Below are 24013 nucleotides of genomic sequence, written 5' to 3' on the forward strand. Positions count from 1 at the left end.
CACGATCAAAACAAAGATTTTAATCAGGTGATGTTGTCCTACTGAAATGTATTCAATAAATTAGTAAGATTAGAAGTACCCTTTGGTGTTACCCATTTAGTTAAGCATTTATCTCTGGTTTTTATTATTTTTTTATTTCTCTAATGTAAATTTTAAATGAGAAATGTCGTGTTTTCATTAGCAGTAATCATAAAGTCATCGTACTTAACAGATAAAAGGCTGTCAAGCATCCATCTGTATGTAATTAATCTAAATGATGCGTTTCATTTATTGATTAAGTTCCTGAAATAAGTGGACATTTCAGTAGTATTCTAAACTTCCCTGTTATCCTTTTTCTCTTCACTCAATTTTTCATTAATATTCTTGGCTCAGTGAAGATCCTGCTTCTTTTACATTTCTTCTTTTGTAGCTTATTCTCATTGTTCAGCATTGAGCATCAAAAGTCTGGACAGCTAACAAGCCAGCAGTCTTCCTTGTGAATGTGTAGGCCTTACATTTCTCTATCAATAATCTATTGTTCATTGCTCTTATGCAACATTACAATTTTCTGAGATACTGGATTCAAGTCTCAGCGTTCATAGTGATAAGCTTTTTTTATGTCTAAAGCAGCAAATAATCAGAGGAGAAAACCATTTTCTATTTTTAAAAATGACCCTTTTTCCTTTTTGAAAACCCTGTGTAGAAGGCAAGGTTGAAAACGGTCTTGTGTCCAATTTAATGTTTTCAAATAAATTAAAAATGGTGTTGTGAAACTGATTTTATGCCCTCTAACGTGTCAGCTCGGCTCACCATCATTTGAGACGTAATCTTGGTTTTTCTAGTAGCCCTGCTGTCTCTTCACTGCAGGCACATGGGGCTTTAAATCAAGTTTAACATTTTCTTTCTGTCTACAAACATTCTAACTGTAGGAGGAGATATCTTGTCTGAAACGGACAACTCTGTTGCAAAACCAGCTTTTATTCTGTCAAACAATATTCCAAGGAGATCTGTGAAACCATAAAAGGGAGATGTGCAAGCTTTATTTGGATTTGGACAAATGGGAAATTTAGACATTTAACTTTTTAGAGATGGATTAGCGACTTCAGCCCTTTCTCTGCTTCAGACCATCAACACTCCAACAAATGCAGCACAATTTTATCTCTATGAACTCTGTGCATTAAGCCAGGACTTATGAGGACAGACATGAACACTGCCAGTGTTGTAAACATCAGATTAGGCTTTAATCTGTAGGATAGTGGAAGCAACTCTGGTCCGTCAGTTTGTGGAGATCATTTTGGGAACTTCTAAATCCGTATTTGTCTGACTATTATTACTGTAATTTGATCTCATTCTCATTAAGTCTAATCTTTAGCTTCATTATCAAAACTGACTGGGCCACTTGTGAGTACTATCACTTCCAAATACAAAACAACATGTTGGTAAAATTTAGAGATTTCATTAAACTTAAAAGGACTGGAATAATTTGCATCTTAGCTGTATTTCAATTATTTATTAATTTGTATACATCAACTCATCATTTATATTGCTTAAGTTAGTTCTTATTGTGTCCAATATGTGATTTGCATTTTTTTCAAACCAAAATAAAATGTTCTAATTGTAGATCTGATATTAGCAATAATTCTCTGTTTTAATTGCTGTAAGTAGTTGTTGAATCTCCTGTTTGCTCCTTTGGGCTGATGTACAAACATTCCTGGTATTCATTAATAATGCAGAAGTTAAAGAGAAAACCTTTCCTTGTTATTCTCAGAATCCTCCTTATCTACTGTATCAGTGTTGCATTAGTGTCCTTAAAGAATTGTGGTTGTGCTGCTGGGCACAGTGTAAGTTCATGTGAGTAATTAAGACCCTGTTCATTATCATCAGTTACACTCCCTTTGGTTTCTGACAGCTGCGCTGCTGCGTTGAGGCTGTTTTTTTTCCCCCTTCTCTGATTCATGTTTGAATAATGAATTCATCGCTTTGCGGTCCCAGCCCTGTTGACTATTCATGATGTAGACACAGACCCTCCCCCGAGTGCTGAATCACATCCCTGTGGGCATGTTGCATCCGTACTGCATCCATACCCCCGACCCAAACTTCCCCCCCGCCCCGGATCCTGACGGTTAGTTCTTGGGTTGTTCTTCTGTCTCACACTTTCCCGTTGTTGGCAGGTACCACTCGGCAGCCCAGGGAGGGAGAAGTACCTGGAGTGGACTACAACTTCATCAGTGTTGGGGAGTTTCAGGAGCTGGAAGAAAGTGGGATCTTGCTGGAAAGCGGCACATATGATGGTATGTTTTTCAATCCGGCAACACAAATGGTAATAGATGAGGATAATGAGAAAACAATAAACATACATTTGCCAGATTCTTTCATCATGTTGACATGGAGCCATTTTCACAATACTGCCCCAAGGGTTTTCTCTCATTTTCAGTTTTGCTTTATTTGAATATACAAACTCCAGTTAAAATAAATATCATCTTAAGGCACTTTACAAGACCTCCAGGTCCTATTTATATCCAGTTATATAAACATCAATTTATTCTAATGCAACTCAATCAAATTGTCAGATTCAGATCCATTTACATACAGTTCATTTTAATGTAACTGTAACTAGATACAAAGGCTCATTTACAAACTACTAATTCCACTGACAGATTATTTCTCTTTTAAAATAACATTTTTTCTTCTAAGTGAAAAGATCTGCTTTAGGTGGTATTTTTTCATCAGTTGTAAGAAAGTGTTGACCTAAAACAAGCTACTATGCAAGTCTGTCGTGATAACAAATTTTGCTGGACAATAATGTTGTTGTTTTGAGCCAATTTTCAAGTAATATAATAGTAGTGGCAAAATATTGCAGAGCACATTCTCAAAGATCAGTAAACTTTAAATTCTAATGAACATTTAACACTTGAATTGGAAGACATTTTAAATATCCAATGTGAATAAACATCAAATAAAACTAATTATGTAGTCTCTTTAAACAAAATTGTCTTCAAAAAAGGTCTAGTTGAGACCAATGCAATGTTTTTGATAGAAAAAAAGAGAAACACAATAAATTATGCAAATCAAAATTAGTGAGTTTGTTTTAATTGATTTATTACTTTGTGTAACAGGCTTATTCCTACATATTACTGAAAAGTTACTTATGAGTTAGTTCTGTAAGACATTTGCATTAGAAAGTAGACAAAAATACTTGGTTAGATTTTGTGTTTTTGCAGTTAGGATAATTTTTAGTGAACAGTCGGGAGAGCATAAAACAGATCTGAAGAGTCTGGCAAAAGGCCAGGTTGTAGATGCTAGGCAATTACGTAATCAAATGCTAATAGACTCATGAATTCCAGGTCCCTGCATTATTAAAGAATTAATTTCACAAAAAGATTGATAAATGAATCAGAACTAATGAAAAGCAATGAAGTGCTGAACTATGAGGACGAGTTACTGCAGTTTAAACAGCGTGGACTGCAGTCAGACCTAGTTCTTGGTGAAGGTGAACTGGTACAACACTGGATATAGACGGGAACCAGAGAGAAACTACTCCCCGGAGTGACCAGAGAACCACAGTGCTGCTATAATTCACATTCCCAGTCCATCTCTCTGACATGCCTGCTGGAATGAAATTGTCTTGTGAATTTGCTGAGCTGTGCATCAAGCGAAATCAACACATTGCTCATGTCATCAAATTCCCACTACAGTGATAAAGAACTGGAGGTAATCTTTTCACACATGATTTAGTTTTCTGCAGCAGACTTTACCTCGGTCACCTACACAAATGTGTTGGGAAAGCCGGGCTATGCTAAAGCTCTCTCCTCTGCACACATAGAGCCCTGAGTGACTTGGCTTTCAACCTTGAGCCTCTGAATTTGTCTCCGGGATGAATAATGGATCTGCTCGGTCCTTTCCTGCCTAATGTAATGCATATATATGTGGTGAAGGCAAAGGTCCATAAGCCCTCAGAGAGTTAATTATTAACGCCCCAGCTGGATGACCTCAGAGGCTCCACATTGTGATTGTTCAATAAAAATTTCACATGGAAACAGACCTGAGTGTAGATATTTGGTGCTTGAGCCTAAATATAATGGCTGATATTCTCATAGTAAACCAACCAACTGGAAGTCAAAATGCTAAAGTTAACCAAAAAAAATAAAGCAGAAACATTCCTTATACGCTTTCATGTCGTCAGATTAGATAAGACTTTTATTTCTCCTGTTTGTGACTCGTTTTCTTTACTCTGCACTTTCTAATTTCCTCTTGAAGCGTTATGTCTGCTTTATGACTTGTCTCATTTATATGTGACATGTCGTGCTGGTTGAAAAAACAGTTTCCTTCCTGCAACTCCAATCTAATGAGTTAAAGGCTCTGGGGAAACCACCCTTATTTCCAACCTACTACTTAAAAAAAAAAGAAAAAAAGAAGAAATTTTAGTCATTATTTATGGTTGTCTTTCTGCCAGTTGTCTTTCTCTTTCCTTGCTTTCAAGGAAAGATTGACCTGGTCTGCCATGTTTACAGCTGTGACTAATCTCCCCAACCTGTGAGCAACAGAGGCTTCATAGGGGTGCAGTTAATCTACAACCGAAAGCGATACTCTCTCTCTGTTGTGCTGGACTTAGTAACTGCAACAGTGGGACTTTTACAGACTGTCTTGTTGTGCTGCTAGTCAATAATAAAAAAAAGCTTGTTACTGAGGGTTATTATTTTGAAAATGGTTGACCAAGCATCAGATTTGTGAGGTCAGTGCTGTGCACCACTCCATTAAATGTTCAGTGTTGCATTCCTAAGAATTTTATTTATTTATTTATTTTTTTGGCTTAGTTCATTTTAAGCCTCACTAATACATCTATAGTATAAACTGCACAATCCATGTTTTTTCACTGTAAAAAAAGACAGAATAAGACAATAGTAAATTATTTCCATCCTTTGGTTTTGCTTTCTTTTGTTCCACTTAAATGTTTCAGATGACCAAACACATTTTACTCATGGATAAATAAATAACCTGAGTAACTTTAAAAAGCAGCTTACAAAAGATGATTTTTATTTGTTTAAGGAACAAAGCTATCCAAGTCAACCTGACCCTCTGTGGAAAAGTAATTCCCCCACCCCTTTTGTTAAATCATGAATCAAAATGTGATTAAGCTACATTTTTTTAGAAAGCTGAATTCAATTTCACAAGCCATACCCAGACCTGATCAATAACTGACCTGCAGATGTGATAAATAATTTAAAGAGACGCTCTCTGGCAGCTGAAAGATCTCAAAAAGCAATATATCATCTGAAATGCACAGAAAGCTTTAGAAAATTGACATAAAAGGTGTTACCTTTACTTAAAAGTTGATTTTTCAGTAATGCGAGCTACAATAACTTCTCTCCTGCATTAGGAACCCTTTGTTAGTCTTTTCTACCTGCATGCATCATAGTCTTGACTGGCTTGACTGCCAGATTAATAGCTCCTAGAAAAATTATAAATCCAACTTTGACTCATGAATAACTTGGTTCCTTTGACAATTACAGAGTTTCAAAAATATGTGTCCTTGTTTTGCAGTTTGCAATTGTTTAATTTTGGGGAATTTAAGGGTTTTATAGGTTTTGTGGCAAAGCTGCATGTCTGTGGATTACAGAAACACAGGGTACTGGGCCAAAATTCACTCAGCATCAAGGGTGAAAAGGTTGATGTGTTGGCATCTGAGCCTCACTTCCAAGAATTTGCTAAAAGGGCTTTCATAGATTAAAACAATCATTAGGGACTCTGCAACAGAAAGCATGAAACTTGCATAGCTGCACGAAATGAGGCAAAAAAAAAAGCAAATTGAAGGAGAAAAGACTAAATTAAAGAAAAGTTGAGAGCATGTGCAAACAAAGGAAAAACATTAAAATTAAGGATGATGATTCATTTTGTGTGACTTTATACAAGCAGAATGAGTATAAACTGAAAGGAAAGTTCATTCATGAGAGGCAGCTGAAACTAAACTCTACACAAGGACAGAGAGCAGAGGAACGCAGCGTTTACAAGGCTGGCTTGTGAAGTGCTGGTACTCATGCCAAGCAGGGTTGAAGGCTGTGCCAGGGCCAGAAAACAAGACGGACTTCACCCGCCTAGGGCACTGGCCTCACTGGCTGCCAGTCTCACCCAGGGGAGCAGGAGGCTTTCCTTACTGGTTAATGAGGGTTCAGTGTAAAGGGCTCAGCAACATTTATCCCAAATTTATCATTATTTGCCATGCAGTGCATATGTTATACTGGAAAGAATTGCTTGGACTGCAATAAATGTTTGCTAATAATCCACACAGCTTGCAATCAAGGTCTTTATATCCATCCTATATTTTTTTTAAACTTTTTAATGCATCACAAAACGGGTCAGAGGGTAAAGATGTGGCAAAACGGTCAAGTCACTAATACACAACAATGAAGTTTCAAAAGAAAAACAGACGCCACCTTATTAACATACGTTCGCTTTTAAAGTAGCCAGTTGATGGTCAATTCCGATTTTTTTTTTTTTTTTTGAAATCCAGTTTTTTGTTTTGCTTTGTTTTTTTGCGTCATTCATACTACTAATTAAACCAGACTGCATTGAAACTTATGTGTGGACAATTTACGTCCCCAAAGCGACCTGCATGCGGAGAACAAGAATGTAGACGTCACAGCAGCGCATTTATGGAAATAATAACGGATTGATTTAAAGTTATTCAGCTATAAAGACACAGTACAGTATCATAAGCAAGAAGGAAGATAAGAAAAAGAAATCACCTCCACTAGCAATGGCTTTTTGTGGAGCATTGACTCCAATCTCTGTAGAGAAGTCTGTTTGGATGCGAAGTCAGAGCCAGGAGTGGTGTGATGTGATGCACTTCAGTGACTAATTTCATCCATTCATAATCATAATTTTCAGCCATTGTTTACATCCTGATTTACCACATCTGGCTTCCTCTGGTGCAGAATTGTGGTGCACATCTCACATAACAGCCAGAAAAATGCAACATGACCATTCAGACAGCATACACTTTGAAAACAATTAAATACATATCCAAATTTTTTCCACATATGGAAGTGGCACAGATCTGATTTTTTGGGGGAGAGAAAAGATTGGAGTAGGGTCACCCAGACTGCAGTAGAAAACTTGGATATAAGACACAAGGGAGGAAAAAGAGCTGATTTTTTTCTGCTGTGTGAACATAACCATAGAGACATGAGCAGTTTGTCACCCAAAAATGCAACTAATGACCCACAGTTTCCTTTCAAGGAAGTTAGGTCTTTGGTCAAAATAGTTTGGGAACTCCCATTATGAAGCATCATGTGTTGTTGAGGCAAATATGTTCTTGGTGCCATGAAAAAGACATCTCAAATATCTTGGAAAGGCCATCCATGATGTGGCAGAATTTCGATGTCAGGGTTTACTCCAGCAGTGATGTGAAGAGAGACGTACAGATGTTAACACAGCTCTTTGACACCATTTGCAATTATATATTTTTTTCTTTCTATTACTGAAATTTATCTCATATTTTTGGTCTCGGTTTTGCTCAATCTCAGAAGCCGAGCATGAGATATAGGGTCAGCTGTTGAGTAAAACAGATGGCATGACATCAATACTGTCTCATGAACATGGAACAGACATTCTTTCCCACTGATGATCACGAGCCCTAATGGTGAATATTACAGCTTAGAGAAAGCAGATCTCTCACTCACATAAAAACACTTCCTTCTTGCAGGGTTCACACCCAGGCAGCATGGGTGAACAGCTGCGCTAGTGGTAGCTCAAACTGATAAAACGAAAAACAAATTTGCTTTACGCTGTCCAGCCATCATTCACCACCCACCCACTAAGAGCTATAATGTAAAAACGCCCCGCTGACATGATCAGCCCTGTGAGCACAACTGGCTCCGCTGCGTTTTACCTCTGACAAAACCATCACTTGTCGATTTGCCACCCGTAGTAGGAAGGAAAACAAAACCGAAATGACATAAGCTGTCGATGACGTCCCACTGCGATGGACTCTGATGTCTGCATCAGCTGTTCTCTGCTGGCTTTAAAGCGAACGTCCCTCTCTTTGCTTTGCTTTACTCGCAGTTTTTTTCTTAAATAATGAAATTCTATGTTCAGTTATTCGATCAGTCTGTTTCTAGAACGAACAGCAGGTCTTCAGATTTTTTTTTTTTCTTTCTCATTGTTGTTTGTTGTTTTTTGTTTGTAGTAGAACACAACATCAGTGGGTGAGTCACTTTCCTCCGATCAACAAGTGTCTATTTTTGCCAGGAAAACATGGTTACGGGGAGCTGTTGGGATGATTGGCTCACTGGCTTTTCTCTCATTTTCTTTGGGTTTTTTTAAACTGAACCACACATTGATCCCAAGGAGCCTGTAAAGAGGTGGTCACACTGACTTTCCCATTGGGCTCATATAAATCACTTTTATTTCTTTTGTAATAATGGTCATTAATGAGGCAGAAAAACATGAGGAACTGATTAAGTCAGTGTTTCCTTACTCTCTTCTACTCTTGCGAAAGGCAGTCAGCATTATTAATATCTAAAAGCATGCCAATGTACCTAATATAGACACTAACCACTTTTATTGCAAACAGCACAATAAAACGGAGAAGACCACACCCATGCCATAAACCCATAATATTTTATATTACCTTTCCAGAAACATATTGTTTTGAAGTGAGCTGTTTGCCGTTATGACCAGGTGGTGAACATCTGCATCACTTAAGCTTCAGAACAAGTTCTTTTAGAGTCATTTAAGCCGGATTCAAGGAAGTGAAAGAGAGAAACAAATTAAGAAAAACAGACAAACAAAGCTTTTTGCAAAATGTGATGCTTTTACAAACAAAAGTGGATTTTTGCTGCCATTTATTGTCACAAATAGATTCTTCCAGAAGTACATGTCGGCCTGCAAGCAACATATTTGTGGCCACCAGGCTGTGATTTTACATTATTTTTTTAACTGTATATACGTTTCCAAACCAAACTGGTGTGAAACCAATAACAGGATGGCCAATAAATGTCAGCTAGAGCAACCGGGAACCTTCATGTCTGTCACAGCGTCATCAGAACATTACAACTGCATCTTTTTACTTTCACTTTTGAAACAGTTCATTAGTTCGCACTTTCTTGGGAGTAGGAGCATAGATTGGAACAACATGGCACGCTCCCAATTCGCTGCAAAAGGAAAAATTGCCAATATTTTTATGTGTTTACTCTTCTTCCAACCAGCACAAATGTGATGTACTTAATTTACCAGGAGACCATGAGCACAATAAAAGTTTTTCATCTGAAACAACATTATGAGAGCAAGTACAAACACATTGACGAAACATTTTCTCAAACAACAAAAAAGCTGCATGAAGATCATCTAATCAAACTAAAAGCAGGATTCTTTCTTGTTTACTTCCTTGTGTCATCTGTGACACAACAACAAAAACTAACAGAGTACTCACTCAGAGTGGAAACAGTAGATTATTTTTCTGAGATTTCGATACGAGTATGACTGTATGTTGAAGTGTGGCTTGACCGACTATCATAAATTGACTTTTCACTAATTGAAAAATGTATTTTTGGCCCTTGAGATTTGATTTTGAGTAGCTCTGCTCTAAGACTTTTTACCCTCAAACTTTGGAATAATCTGGTGAAATATTATTTCAGGTACAATATAATTGGCAGCAGTTTCCTTCCATGCAAGGCAATTTTGAAGCAAAGTAATTATGACTGCAAACTTTAAAAGGAACTGCTACTAACACAAGACGCAATGATTTCCATTACATCTGATTTATGTTTTTTTAGCATGGTGTTCTTTCACTAAACTCTTTCTGTGTTGATTTATGATCCTTTGTGTTTACTATAATTTAGCTCCCATTTTTACTTTTAGTGTAAATCCTTTAAAGTCATACTTGTTTCCATGGGTTTGACCTTTCCTTTTTTTTTTGGTTGTTTTTCACAATAAACTCAAACCCCTATTATAGGAGAGCTGGTTGGAATCTTTGATGTGATTTATGATGCGCGGCGTCTAGATCAAAAGCAAGTCTAGACGTTTTGTCACATTAGAGCCCAATTGGAGATAATGAGAGTTCCCAACTCACATCACAATCGAATCCTCATATAAAACTTCAAAATTCAGCCTCTTAGGTTTTTTTCTGTTTTGTTTTTTGATTGTACTGTTTTGCATCCTTGCTGGACAATGTTATAGCTCCTCAACAATGGCTGCTTTTCATATTGCGGCTCATTAGTACGGTGTAATTACTATGCGATCCATCTCACTGCACTTCCTTATTGTGGCCTCCATCTCTCAGCTTCCTGCTAATGGGCTCTTACATGGGCTACGTGTATGTTTTATGTGAGAGCTTCTGGAGCTACAGAGTGAACAGAACAGATTAGCACTCGAACTCAACTCCCTCATTTTGCATTCCGTCATTAGGCTTCCTGTTAATTACCAACCTGGTAAAGGATTTAATACTTCTCACATAATTATTTGTGGATTAAAATGTGGATTAATGTGATTATGTGACTCAATGATGATGTATTGTTTAGCAAGACTCTCTAATTTATTGCATTTCCTGGTTGATTGTTGGTTCATTAGATCAGAATTTGAATTGATGGATCTTGCATTCATGTGTAAAATCTTTTTATGTTATTTATTCTGATATTAATAAAGCATACATTCAGTTGTTATAGATGCTAAAAGCCTAAAAAGAACTTCATCTGGTATTGCACTCAGAAAATTGCAAAGAAATTCAACCTTAGTTGAGTCATGGATGGTAATAGAGATGGTTAGAGAAGTTCTCTGTTAGAGGTCAGGTAAGCAGCAAATCTGAAGATGCCTCTGACTGAAGACTGTTGAAATCAGTGCTGGGAGGCAGGATTAATGCAAAGTAATGTAAATGAATAGCCTTTAACACACCCAGGTTGCTCATCAGGTTTGGGGAGCTACAGGACTGTTTTCTCAGACATCTGGTTTCCTGAGTGCCAACATTCAAATAGTCATGTTTTCTTGATTACTTTAATTTTCGTGTGTTGGACGTCATTGTAAAGTTTAGAATCCACACTTTCAGAATCTGTAAATAACTCAAAATTCCCCAAGTAGACTTACTCATGGGGCATAAAACTTTCAATTTCAATTTGAACCCCAAGCACACAAGTAGGTTATATAACCACATACAGACAACAACCAGTGCATCTCCATCATTTTACTATACCTTTTCACCATTATTCTCACCTCTTATGCCTTTAAATTCTTGCTTTGTGTTATGTTTTATTCCTCTGCTTAGGGGGAAAAGGTGGCGAGTGGTAAAGTGGGTCATCTCGCTCCTAAAGCTGGGTAAAAGACAAAGCCTCGCTCTGTAGAGCAGCACTGTTTGATGCCTGAGGCGCCAACATGACAGCAACCCAAGCTGATGGACTTAAAGGGCCAATCTAGAATCTTGTGAGGCAATATTTGCATAAATGAAGTAAGGATACCCTGAAAACGCAAGAAGTAAATGGAACAAGGACAGTTAAAATAAATTACATTTGGGAAAGTTTCTTCATCACAGTTGGTTCCTGCCACAGATGAGAAACCAGAGAGCGGATGGGTCTGGTGTGGGACCGATTAAACACATGGAGCTAAAACCGAATTGCTTTTTCCTCTTAACTTGAAGATTGTTCCAAAATCTGAGAGACATGACGGCAAACGTGAAAAAAGAAAACCCAAAACCTTGGCCTCATTTTCTTTGAACTAGTGCAACTCTGACAGATATGATTTGTAGCTGTGAACTAGACTCCCTGCTAAGATTCAGACTCCATTGTGCTTTGAAAACAGTCCGCTGATCTCTTGCACTTCAGTTAAAATTGGTTCTTTACATGCGATCCACAAAGTAATTCTCTATCTATAGTTGTCTTTCAGTTCTGTTGCACACTGTGAAGTGAAGATAGCCGTTCCCATGTTTTAATAGTGTATCTTATTACATCTCTATATTTGCAATTCCTGCAGACAATATTTCTAGGCAGGAAACTTAAAATAAAGATGAAAGAATAAGACATTTCATAAGAAATTACAATGAAAAGTCCCACTCTCACATATAGATTATTGTGCAGTGTTACGCCACTTTCACTTTATTGTGGAGGAATAAAAGAGTGATAAGTAGAGAGTGTTTTGTTTTCCTGTCCAGTTACTGTCCATTAGCAACCTGTCAGTGAATTTAGTTTGGATGTTGATTGGGATGGAAAATATGTTTTTGTTTAACATACATGTTTGGGATCAATTCCTCTGTTGCATCACTTTGTTTTATTCAAGCTCCAGTTGCTAAACAGAAGTTCTCACATTTCAGTGGTTTTCAGTCTCACTGTCCTGCATGTTTTAGCTGTTTCTCTGCTTTCATATACCCAAATTAAATGGGTGATTACAACACTTCTGCAGCACTTATTAGCATTCTGAGTAGGTAATGCATTTATTTGATTCTACAATAATATCACAGCCAATAAAAAGAACTTTATTATCCTGCCTCTTCATGGATGACCTTTCAGTTTTTGGGCTTTGTTCTTGTGTCAGCAAACAGCAGTTTGACCAATACCAACCATTTTAATCTGAATTTAAATATGTTTTTTTTTCTTTTTTCCAACTGCAAGATTGAAGTTTGATGTAGATTATTACATAATTCATTGTTTTATGTCAGTGACTGCGTAATTTTCACTTGAAAACACTAAATATTCAAATAATACAATCTACTGTCTCTGCTTCCATCCAGGTAACTACTATGGGACCCCTAAACCCCCCGCAGAGCCCAGCCCTGTACAGCCAGACTTGGTGGACCAGGTTCTGTTTGACGAAGAATTTGACACGGAGGTCCAGCGGAAACGTACGACCTCTGTCAGTAAGATGGACAGAATGGACAGCACGGCTCCAGAGGAGGAGGAGGAAGAAGAAAGACCTCCTATGGTTAATGGTGTGGGAGGTGAGAAACCCATCTGTCTTTTGTTATTTTTCAGCTTTTGCAGCGCTTGTAGTTTTTTTTTTTTTTTTTTTAGCATAGCTGCGCTTACTTTCTTAAACTGCAAACTTTTTTGTCCTTTTTTTTCTACAAAGTTGTTTCTATTTGCTGTTATCATGCAAGGTCAGCTAATCACCTCCATGTTAAGCAGATATGTTGCCAAAACATCTCTGAGGGCAACTAATCTCTGAGGTAGAGATTGGCTGTCCTTTTCTGAAGGATGTCCCGACATGGTGCACATAATGATTAGTGATCTGTCCTTCAATCGAAATCAGAAAGATTTTAATGCCCACTTAAAATGTGCTTTTAAGAGTCTTTGTTCATTCTGAAATAATCAGTTCAGATTTTTTGAGTCTATATTTTGTACGAGAGATGACGAAATTCAAACTCGACTCATAGCCCAGGTTTTTGAGATCTCTACCAGCCACATCCGTCCAACAGGCACATGAGGAAAACCCCTTCATCTCTCTCACTTCCAACATTGAGAGGGATGTTGGCAGATCTGATCCCAATTCATTCACTTACCAGAACGGACGCCGTAACTCCCTCCAGTGAATTATGGGTCTGAACATGTTCAGAAAACACCAGGAAGATCCATATCCCATGATGCTAGGTAAGGGTTAGAATGTTGACAAAAACCCAACCACTACTTCTTTTAATACTTTTAAATGTCTTCAAATACAACATAACTAATTTTCATCTCCATGGCTCATAATGAAAACTCGCATTTATTTAGTCAAAGTCACATAATGGCAACAACAGAATGTTGCCAAAGATTGGAGCCATTTAGTGTTGTAAGATCTCATTACCCTCCTAGCAAAAATGTTAAAATGAGTTAAGGCTCAGCGCTTATTGATGCCACCGTGACTGCCAGCTGAGAATATAACATCAGATGAAGATTAATGGATCTTCAAACTCTGAAAACCATCCACGTGTCGTCATGTAGATGGTTTGGTACTCACACACAGCGTTTCGATGCCTTAAAGGCAGTTCAACCCAGCCATTACTGCGAGTCCCATTTTTCCTTTGTGGTTCTTTAGAATTCATGTCAGTTTTATGAGGCTCACATTGTCACTGATTGTCTTCATGTTTCTCCGCAAGGGCCTAAACCCACTGTGACCTACGGTGCTATGTTTGCATCAAGACGGATTAAAAAAAAAAAAAAGAATAAAAGAAATCTCAGTGCAGAAAAACCTCCATGGTTCCGCTATTAAAAAAGGCCCCAGCTTTGACACAAAAAAGATCTTGACTTCCTGCAGTCGACAGCCATCACTTTCTGCTTTATGCCATTCACTCAGTCCTGCCAAACAGAATGAACATTCAATGTCATGTTAAAGCAAGGTCACACAGAGCCAGATGGAAACCTGAGATAAGACCCTCTTGCATGCAGACTAGGCAAATGCACACATGCAAACACACGCACACACACACACACACACACACACAAAGCAGCAGTGTGATACTAACAGAGCAGAGATGTGGCGCTCCTGGTTGAGCTGAAGCGTTCTGCCCTTGCCTCGGAGGCAGCACATCCTCGCTGACATGCAAATCCTATGGCAGTTGTGGTGCTTTCTTCCTCTTCCCGTACACTCTCTGTGTCTCCCTCTCTCGCTTTCGCTCTCTCTCTCTCAACCCCTATAACTCCTGTTGATGTAAGCGTCCACACTGTGTTGAGGGGGAAAGCAGTCCGAGCGGCGGCAGCAGCAACAGAGAGACATGCAAGGAGCCCAGACGAGCTCCAATGGCGCCACAATCTCACCACCTATCTCTTTCTCCTTCTATCACCTCCCACACCCCTACTCCCATCCCATTCCTATCACTGTCTCTGTGCCCATGTCTCTGTCTTCCTGCCGGGATGCAGAGCACAAGGACAAGGCAGACTGGAGGAAGACTGTGCCCAGCTACAACCAGTCAGCGGGAGCCATGGACATGCGTGTCTGGAACACTCTGGATGAAAGTCAAGAGCCTTTACCTAAGAACTGGGAAATGGCCTACACAGAGACTGGCATGGTCTATTTCATAGAGTAAGTAGCCTTTCTGCTGGCACTCGTCCTCCTTGTTTTTATAACACCTCTGTGTTTATCTCTGTTGGCTCCACTTCCTGCTCTCCCAGTTTTTCTTTCATTTCTGTGTTGACCATTGTGGAAAGTTCTGAAAACGAGTCCTTACCACAGCATTCCTCTTTCCACTTTTTGCTTTTAAGGTGCAAAAGGTGCACAAGTTGCTTTTAAAGTCATTAATATTTTCTAAAGTTACATTTGAATGGTTTAAAACCTGATTTAATGATGTGTCACACAGCCTGGAGATCAGTCAGGTGGGCACTTTAATCTAACTCCTAACTGGGTCGAGTTGCCAGCTGTGTGTGATGGCCTAAAATGTGGCAATCCCCTGAAATGTCCTTCTAATTATTTTCTCAATCTTTGGGAATGTTTCTTGTCATGATAGAAAATAGACAACCAACGGACCGTACAGACCTTACATTAATGTAACCCTAGCCCTTTCTCGTGGCTTTTTCCTGTAATTGACTCCTTTTTTACTTAACCCAGAAAAATGTTATAAAAATTTGACTTTTTGATGCAATAAGTCCTGTTGAAATGTAGCAGAAACACAATATAAATTTCAGACAATTCTGTCTTCCATCAAAATCCACCTTTTCTTGTTTTTATTTTTATTTTTGACACCAGTGGCCATGAGGTGACTGTATCACTCAATGGTCAATGGGAAGAGTCGTCTTAATCTTTATCATCTTTGTCAGTTACTTCACAGAAAGACGGACAGAGAGGCATTTATGTACAGTAGATGTCCCATGGTCTTGAATCCAACCCAGGAAAGCCTTATTGATGAATATAACCTTTATATGTCAAGTACATTTTTCAGTGCCTTCACTGCCACTGAGCCACTCTACGACCACATCAAAAGACATATTTATGTATTTTTGCATTTATCATCCTAATTTTCTTTGTTGTTTAGATAAGCGGTAACATCATTCTACTACCTTTAAAACTAAATTCAGAGTGTTCTCATTTTTACAGTCGGTTATGTTGGAGCCATGGTGCGTTCAGGTCTTTACTTGTGTTACTTTATCAAGTTCTGATCATATTCTGAGACATCACAGCCGTTTACCTGGAAGCATTAGATTCCTTCACACTGACCGTTGTTGACAAGCTATATGTGGCTTTATAGTCTGGCTAATTAGGTGCATTTGCTTATCAGACTCACAATCTTACTACACAGGGCACATGGAGGTAGAATAGTTATTCTGCACAATAATTCCTCCAAATTTAATTCTACATTTAATATGCCTGTGCATGTAAACCTCACAATTTCTCTTCTCTGTGCATCAACAATAAAATAATTGGATAACTAGCTGTAGGGAAGTGCTAAATTTGGTTATGTTGACATATATTATTGTTAGTATCATTTTTATTTATTGTTTAATAAACTATTTAGTAGTCCAATAAAATAAAACCGTTTCATTTTACCTCAGTGTTTTTTTTTTTTAATCTAGTTAACTTGGTGCAGATCCTTTTGACCACTTGAATTCTCAGCGATGGCAGCTACATTTTTCATAATTAAGTTTTCTTTCCCCTCGTTTCCCCCGTGTTTGATGTGGAGTTTGCTGGCTGACACTGAAAGCAGCAGGCCAGCATTGTTTACCAGGCCCGTTAGAGTGGCGAGCAGTCAATGCCGAGCCTCAGAGAGCCAGGTGCTCCTGTTTGCTGCTAAATCAATAGCTCATTCTGCCAGTGAGAGAAACAACAGGCTAAATGGGGCTCACCACCCTTGACCTGCTCTCTCTTTTCTGCTTTTTATGATCTCTGCAGTGGCTCAGCCATTCCTTTTCTTCTCTCTTGACTCTTGCGCTATCTTGCACTTGAAAGCCTCTGAGCATTGTTAACATTTTAACAGGTATTGTTAAAAGCTTCCCGAATGAGCAATTACAAAAGTTTGAGTAGCTAAAATATGAATCTTTCTCTCTTTTGTTTGTATTATTAGTCACAACACAAAGACCACCACCTGGCTAGACCCCCGTCTTGCCAAGAAAGCCAAGCCTCCAGAGAAGTGCATTGAAGGAGGTGAGTTTCTGCGTCTCTACTCGCATCTTTGCAACTTCCCGTCACTCATGGCAATCTGCTCGCGATCCCCATCTCTCGGGATGGGGGCGCAGGCCAACAGACGGAGGCTGAGCAGCCGAGCGGCCCCGTTCGCAGCCTTGCTGGTGACACAGCTCAAACCTCCCGTCTGCCTGTCTTCCCTCAACGGCTCCACGGACACACGCAGAGAGCTAATCAGTGCAGCATCTCTCAAAAGGCAATTTTCTCCTGCCCTCTCTTGCGTAAAGATCCCCTCTGCTCTGCATGTGTTGTGTCAGACAGTTGTGGAAAGTCAGGATGTTGCACACATACAGTAAGCACCAGCAGAGGATGAGAGAGAGGGAGGGGATTTGGTATTGTTTGAGAATGCGTGGACGTTGGGGTGTACTCTTCCTCATTTGATGGAAAATGGAAATCCACTGTGCAGCTGTACGTCCGTCCATTAATTTATCCATCCATCTACCCACTCTGTCCGTCCATCTCTCCAGTCTCCTCTATACTCAAACTTCATTTAACAGCTCACACTCCTCACTGACTTCACTGGGTGTATGAATCAGTGAACACATGGATCTGAATAAAGACAACCTTTTTTTGTGGCTGCACCACCCCTGTTGTTTATGTTGCAGCTGATTTATTGCCCCTCTACCTGTCTTTTCTGCCCCCTCAGAGCTTCCCTACGGCTGGGAGAAGATTGAGGACCCCCAGTTTGGCACCTACTATGTTGAGTGAGTAAAACCCTGTTCTGTTCAGGGGTTTGAGGAGGGAACCCAAAGGGCTGCAGCTGTGAATCAAGGCTGATGTAGATGAAATAGCTAACGGCATGCTCCCAATCTGACTTTTTAAGAAAAGCTGCACCTGTGTGCATCCTTTTACAGCTGTTGGGCCAAATCAGGTCTCTTTCATTAGTTTAGATTGCTTCCAGCTGTTGTTACTAGCTGCATTTTCATTACAAAGGTGCACAGAGACTTTGTTGATACTCTGCTAATGTGTAAAAAGCACAATTTTGAAGTTGAGCTGTTTCCATTAAATAAGATGCAATTAAAAATCCAATTTAAGCAATAAGTCATTAAAAAACATGCTGCACCACGTCTTCTTTTTCATCTTTTTCTCCAGTAGTAACATCTAGTTGTTGATCACATGACTTATATGATGGGGAAAAAAGTGTCTCCATTTCAGTTTTGCGAAATACATTGACTTTGATATAGCTGAAGAACAACCTCAGCCTAGCACAAAAACTTTTTATTAAAAATCGTTTTGTTTCTATTAAACGAATTTGTTTTAGAAATTCCAATTTGCTCAATCTTAAGGTCAATAAAAACACAGCTACCACTGTGAAGTCCAAATGAGCTTATTTATTAAATCTGGTGTTAACCCTGTACACAATGGGATGCGGTTAACCTAAGCTGGTTTTCAAACAGGATTTTCCCACAGGCCTGCAGGGAACAATTAACCACATCTCTGCTTTAGAGCTTTGTCTTTGTATGTGAAAGAGAGAATCTAGAGAATGTAGCAGACAATGAAGGTTCTGGGGTCCCAGAGAGGGAAACAGCAGAGAGATCCCGTTCTGATGGAGAGTGTAAACAAGAGGACGTTGTTTCGTTTTAGTCCCATTACTGCGTAGAAAGAGGCAGAGACGTGCGGGCACGGGGGAAATCATCATGCCGGTTTATGCTGGAGGGTCACTGAGAGCCGCTCACTCCTCTGCCACCATCCTTTTCTCGTCCGGCTATTTTTTATTCCAAATAAACGACCACGATGTGACACCAAGTCCAATTATTTCCCCCGAATTGCGAGGCGTGTCAACCGGAGAGTGAGAAAGTGAGATGGTGAACTGGGAAATGACTGAAACAGGGGTGTGAGTTGGGGTTTGAGGGAGGTGGGGGGTGTTTATCTCCTCAGACTTAATGGGCTGGGCATCTCTGTGCATGAGTCATACACAGCAAGAGCGCTTTGTGTTGAAGGCACACACACAGCGTATAGCATCGGCGTCTCAGCATGTGACTGATTCACCGTGCAGTGTCATGGCTGGGATTTCTGCCTGTTCAAGCTCATTATGCAGATGAGCTACATTCTTTTTAAAAAATAACACAGATCTTGTTTTAATTTTAGGGATTTACAAAACATGATGGAAAAAAAAAAACATAAACAAAAAGATTGGGTCTTCACCAAGGACCTAGAAATATTTCAGTTTACCCGCAAGTGTTTGAAAACACAAAGCAGATTCCCGTCAGACATCCTGGGTTTAATCCAGGGAGTAACACCGCTTCTCTCCGATGAGTTCGAGGCCTCAGTCAGATGTGAAAAAACTAATTACACCCCTGTTAGGGCTGAAACAAGTATTCATATTAACCATAATCAAACAATCATTGGAATACTCGTCTATTAGTTTGGTAATTGATTAATTGTTTGTGTACAGAGTCTAAAAAATGGAGTTATCTAAGCACTGTTAAAGGTGAGAAGCACTCAGTTATGTTTGTTTAATATCTTGTACAAGAAGAAAGCAGTGTGTCTGAAATTCTCCATCGGTGTCGGCTCTGACTTACAGCTGCATTTACTTCTTTTATACATCAGGATAGAAGAAGTGCAAAAAAAAAAGAAATGCTGTGAGAACTAAGTCCTCAGCAGGTTGCTGTGAGATCTGACTTCTGTTTATCTAATCCTTGCAGCTGCAGACCCGAGCTTTGTCAGATGGCCTTCAAAGAACCCTCTATTATACACAGAGCTTGTAAACATAAGTGAAATAAAGACATAATGTAAATACAAAGATAAGACTTTAGCACAAGAAATAAAATATTCCAACCTAATGTTGGGGCAAGAAGACATGACCTGTTTCTGCTTATATGTCTGAGAAGAGCTATGAGCAGAAACATTTTACATTCGAGAAAGATTTTGCCAAAGTTCACTTGAGTGGGACATCTATGGAAATTCATCCCAGTGTGAATATCGGTGTAGACTTAGTTTTTTTTAGAGCTGCATCTGAATGGACCATGCTGCTTCTATGTCCTCTGGATTCTTCTTGAGCCAAAAGACCAACATAAAGATGTTGTTCTTCCAGTAGCTCTGCTTCAGAAAAGCACTTTTAATTGCAAAAATTCACTTTTACAGACTCAGTTCCACATTTTGTCATGCAACATCCACAAACAGCTGTGCTTTTTAAGGTATTTTATGTGACAGATCACAAAATAGGGCATATTTGTGAACCGGTCGATCATTTTGTTTTACAAATAAAAAATGGAAGGTTTGGTATGCATTTGTATTTAGGTTTCATGAGGAACTCCAGAAAAGTCATTGACCTTCAGAATTCACAGCGCTGCCAAATGTATGTGTATTTTAATCTCAGTATAAATACTGAACGCCTCAGATATTTGTTTGAGAAGATTAGAGAGCGCAAAGATCATCAGGAAGACGAAGAACACGGCAGACAGGTCAGGCATAATGTCAGGGAGACTTTAAAACAACGTCAGTTTGTAGAACAAACTTTGAACATACCTAGAGCGACTGTAGTATGTTTAATTTCAAACCATTCAAGGTCGCTAACCACATCCCTGTAGTCAATCTGTAAATTTAAATTAACACTGATGTTCCATCAAGCTTTTAAACTTTAGTTATTTTGCAAACAATGGGCCAAAATTTTAGCCTCTAGAGGAGTAAAGCTGGTAAAAACACACCCTTAAGTTCTTCCAGCAAAACAGCTTTAGTTGAATGCAAATCCACATTTTACTTATTTTAATTATTAATTATTTTACATTTTTGTTTGCAAAAAACTCATAACTTTTTCCTTCTGCTTTACATTGTAACAAACAATTTCAGTAAAACACATGAACGTTTGTAGTTGTAACGTGACCAAATGTGAGAAACGTTAAAAGGGTTTGGATACTTCTCCAAGGTACTGAATCTTCCAGGAAATGACAGCACGGGTCGGGAGATTCTTGGTCCATCGTCATCTCGAAATCATCCAGCTCGTCCTTAAAGACATCTGCCCACATCAGTATCGCTTGTCCACCTCTTTATCACCCAACTCAGGGTCAGAACAGATTGTTCTCAGGGTAAAATGGAAGAACAGTGTGTCCTCATTTCACTCTTTTCACTTGCTTATATTATATTAAGTGATTTCAGCATTCTTTACTCTCTTAACTGTCCAGGTTGTCATTTTTGACCTTACAATTTGGATGAAGATCTGCAAAGTTTTTTGGGGTTTTTTTTTTTTTTTTGGCTGTGAAAGATATTATTTCTTCTTTTCCCTTTTCTTATTTCTCTGCAGATTGTTTGCTTCAAAAAGTGTCACTCAAATGTTTAAATCTGTCCAAAAAGCCTTTAAAACTCCTGTTTTTATCTCAAACACTTTCTTAAAGTGATAATCCTAAAGAAAACTTTGCACGTCAAAATAAACCACAGCTTTGCGTCCTTCCTAAAACTATTTAAATTATGTTTGTGTGATAAAAGTGAAGTGTGCTGTACCTTGTAAATGAGCTGCTATTTATTTAATATCTTTGCCTTTAGTACTTTTGGTTCTGGCATGTTTGGGTGTGCACAGCACATGCTGTTTACATGTTTAGAGCTGTGACATCGCGGCCAGCTCAGGATACGCCCCGCATAGTCAAATCACAGCTTTGCATCGTCATCAGACAGTAGCAACAACAGTGGAGACTTTCTGTCTGTAGACTAGCCAGATAGAGAGAACAGAGGGATTGAATGAGTGAAATTTTAGTTTTTAGATACAAATCTGTGTAACTGACTAGCAGTTAAGATCTTTTCTCAAAATTAGGGAGACAAATGTGCAATTATTTGGGATGTATATTCAATCATTACTCTGTATTTTGTCCTATTTGCTGTTCTTGTAAATTAACGTTATTTCCTATCCCCTGTGCAGCCACATCAACCAGAAGACCCAGTTTGAAAATCCGGTGATGGAAGCAAAGAGGAAGCTGAGTGACGACACACCCACTGCAGTTCAGCCACCAGCAGCCGCACCCTCAGGTAAAACTCTCAGCAAAAAAAAATGCTGACCTTTTATCTGCTCTTACAAAGAATCTTCTATCAGATGAAACCTTGGTTATGTCCTTCTTAAAAGTAGAAAATCCACAAGGATTTAGGTGGGAGTGGACGTTTTGGAAATCTTAAAGTTGTGCCCTTGATGAGATATTAAAATCTAAGCAAACTAACTATCAAATGCCACTTGCACTATCGTGTTTTCTGGCAAAAACTTTTAGTGGTTTAGGAAAGTTAGTTCAGTTACTGCTTAAATAAGGAGGTTAGAATATCCACTGCCTGTTCAGAAAGGAGCTGAACTGAAAGTGAAATTGTTTATTTGCATCTTGTTTTTGAAGAACTATAGAGAAAACATGACGTGAGAGAGAATTGCATCTGACTGCTCTAAGTTATTTCATGTTTTTAGCATGTTTTTATGAGCATGCATTTCTGTTTTTAAAGCAGTTTTTAAAGGTTTATTCCCAGAGCCAGATTATGAAAATGTAAATTGTCTCTCCCGCGCTTCCACCTCCCAGCCTGCTTCACTGCACCTGATCTCTGCATCCTTCCCTGCATTTGGTGGGCCCACGTGGAGGAGACTTTATGTTGCTTTCCGATGTTAAACTCCTTCTAATTATTGTCCATTAGTCCCAACTGGGAACTCAAGGTCGGGGTCAAACTGCCTCAAGCGTTCATGTCCGGAATAGAGCAGAAAATGTAATAGATAAATTATGGATTTATCTTCAGTGATGTGGCAGAAAGAGCTGAACCTGACCGCAAAGCTCACGATTTACGTATGGATCAGGACCAAGAGAAGCAGATCCCAGGCACAGTCGGCTGAAATGAACTTGTTGATATGTTGAGCTGAACATTAGTGGTGAACATTTCATACACACTGTAACTGATAGTAAATAAGTATGTAATAACTTTGTGCCCCAAATTAAACCCTGCTTACTGCATCATGGAGCCTTGGGCCGGCCCTGGCTGCATGTATTTTTACCCTCCTATTTAGTTAAGTAATCACTGTGGACTCGAACCCCCACAGGCCTTGTCAAACTTGCTTAAATTCTTCCTCTTCCTCATTTTAATGTTTGAAATGAAAACCTTCAAGGACAGACGCTTTTGCTCGTTTCCACACAAGGGAAATTGTAAGAGATCCTCAGGGTTTTTTTACTTTAACTGTTAAAATGTTCCGGCTGATTAGTGTAGTTAGTGACATGCGAAAACTTGGCATGTTTTGCTTTAAGTCTGCTGTGTCTTTACCTAATAAACTGCTGCGTGGACAACAGCGTGGTTAACACAGATGTTCCATCATTGCACTTCTTAAAACATCACATTATGTGTTATCCAAACACTGAGAGCCCTTTAACCGTCTGTTTAAGATGAAATGTTTTTCTGAGGATGTTCTAACAGTTGACAGGCTGCTGATAAACAGCTTATAGCCTCGGAAGCTATAATATTCAATTTGAATAATGAAACGACGCTTCACTGGGCGGCAGAATTCACTTTGACAAGTAGATATGAAACAGGGAAGGCTCTGAGGTCTCTCTGAATGCTGCTTTAGCCCCCTGTCATTCACAGCTGCTTAAAGATCTCTGTAGACCGGAGGAAGGGTGCCAGGGAAGAGGGATGGGAGGACAGAGGGGTAACTGCAGTCGTGTGTGACTTATTGTCATAAATTGCCTTTCTGCTACTTCTCATGTCCCACATGTGGGGAATGTTGCAGCTTGACTGATATAATCACCCGCTGCACCGTAAACACTAGAGTCTGATAAATGGAGGCCCCCGTGTTGTAAAAGGAGTTGGAGCTATTACCGTCCTCCAAGTGTGCATACACAGAGCATGTCCGTATTAGCATTCAAGCCGGCCTCCGTGTTTCAGACACCCTTCGGACAGATCTGTCCGCCTCAGTCTGCTGCGCGCAGATCCCACCTCCCATAGCTGAGTCTCTCTGCAGTCTGTGTGCCACCGCCTCCAGCTCTAACTGCCCACCCTGCACCTTCCCACCCTCGTTAATGAG

General features: G+C 39.2%; 1 protein-coding gene across 1 annotated transcript in view; it reads left to right on the forward strand.

Annotated features, from left to right (window-relative positions):
- Positions 1-24013, forward strand: part of magi3a (membrane associated guanylate kinase, WW and PDZ domain containing 3a) — a 128949-nt gene that overhangs the window by 82161 nt on the left and 22775 nt on the right. Inside the window, exons 3-8 of the mRNA XM_088007153.1 lie at positions 2151-2270; positions 12689-12895; positions 14793-14955; positions 16928-17007; positions 17693-17750; positions 21896-22002. Of these exons, the coding sequence (XP_087863279.1) occupies positions 2151-2270; positions 12689-12895; positions 14793-14955; positions 16928-17007; positions 17693-17750; positions 21896-22002 (735 nt within the window). The remainder of the gene's footprint in view (positions 1-2150; positions 2271-12688; positions 12896-14792; positions 14956-16927; positions 17008-17692; positions 17751-21895; positions 22003-24013) is intronic.

This window comes from Poecilia mexicana, unplaced genomic scaffold (genome assembly GCF_051168715.1).
Source record: "Poecilia mexicana isolate PSO_F unplaced genomic scaffold, ASM5116871v1 scaffold_7, whole genome shotgun sequence".
Classification (NCBI taxonomy): domain Eukaryota; kingdom Metazoa; phylum Chordata; class Actinopteri; order Cyprinodontiformes; family Poeciliidae; genus Poecilia; species Poecilia mexicana.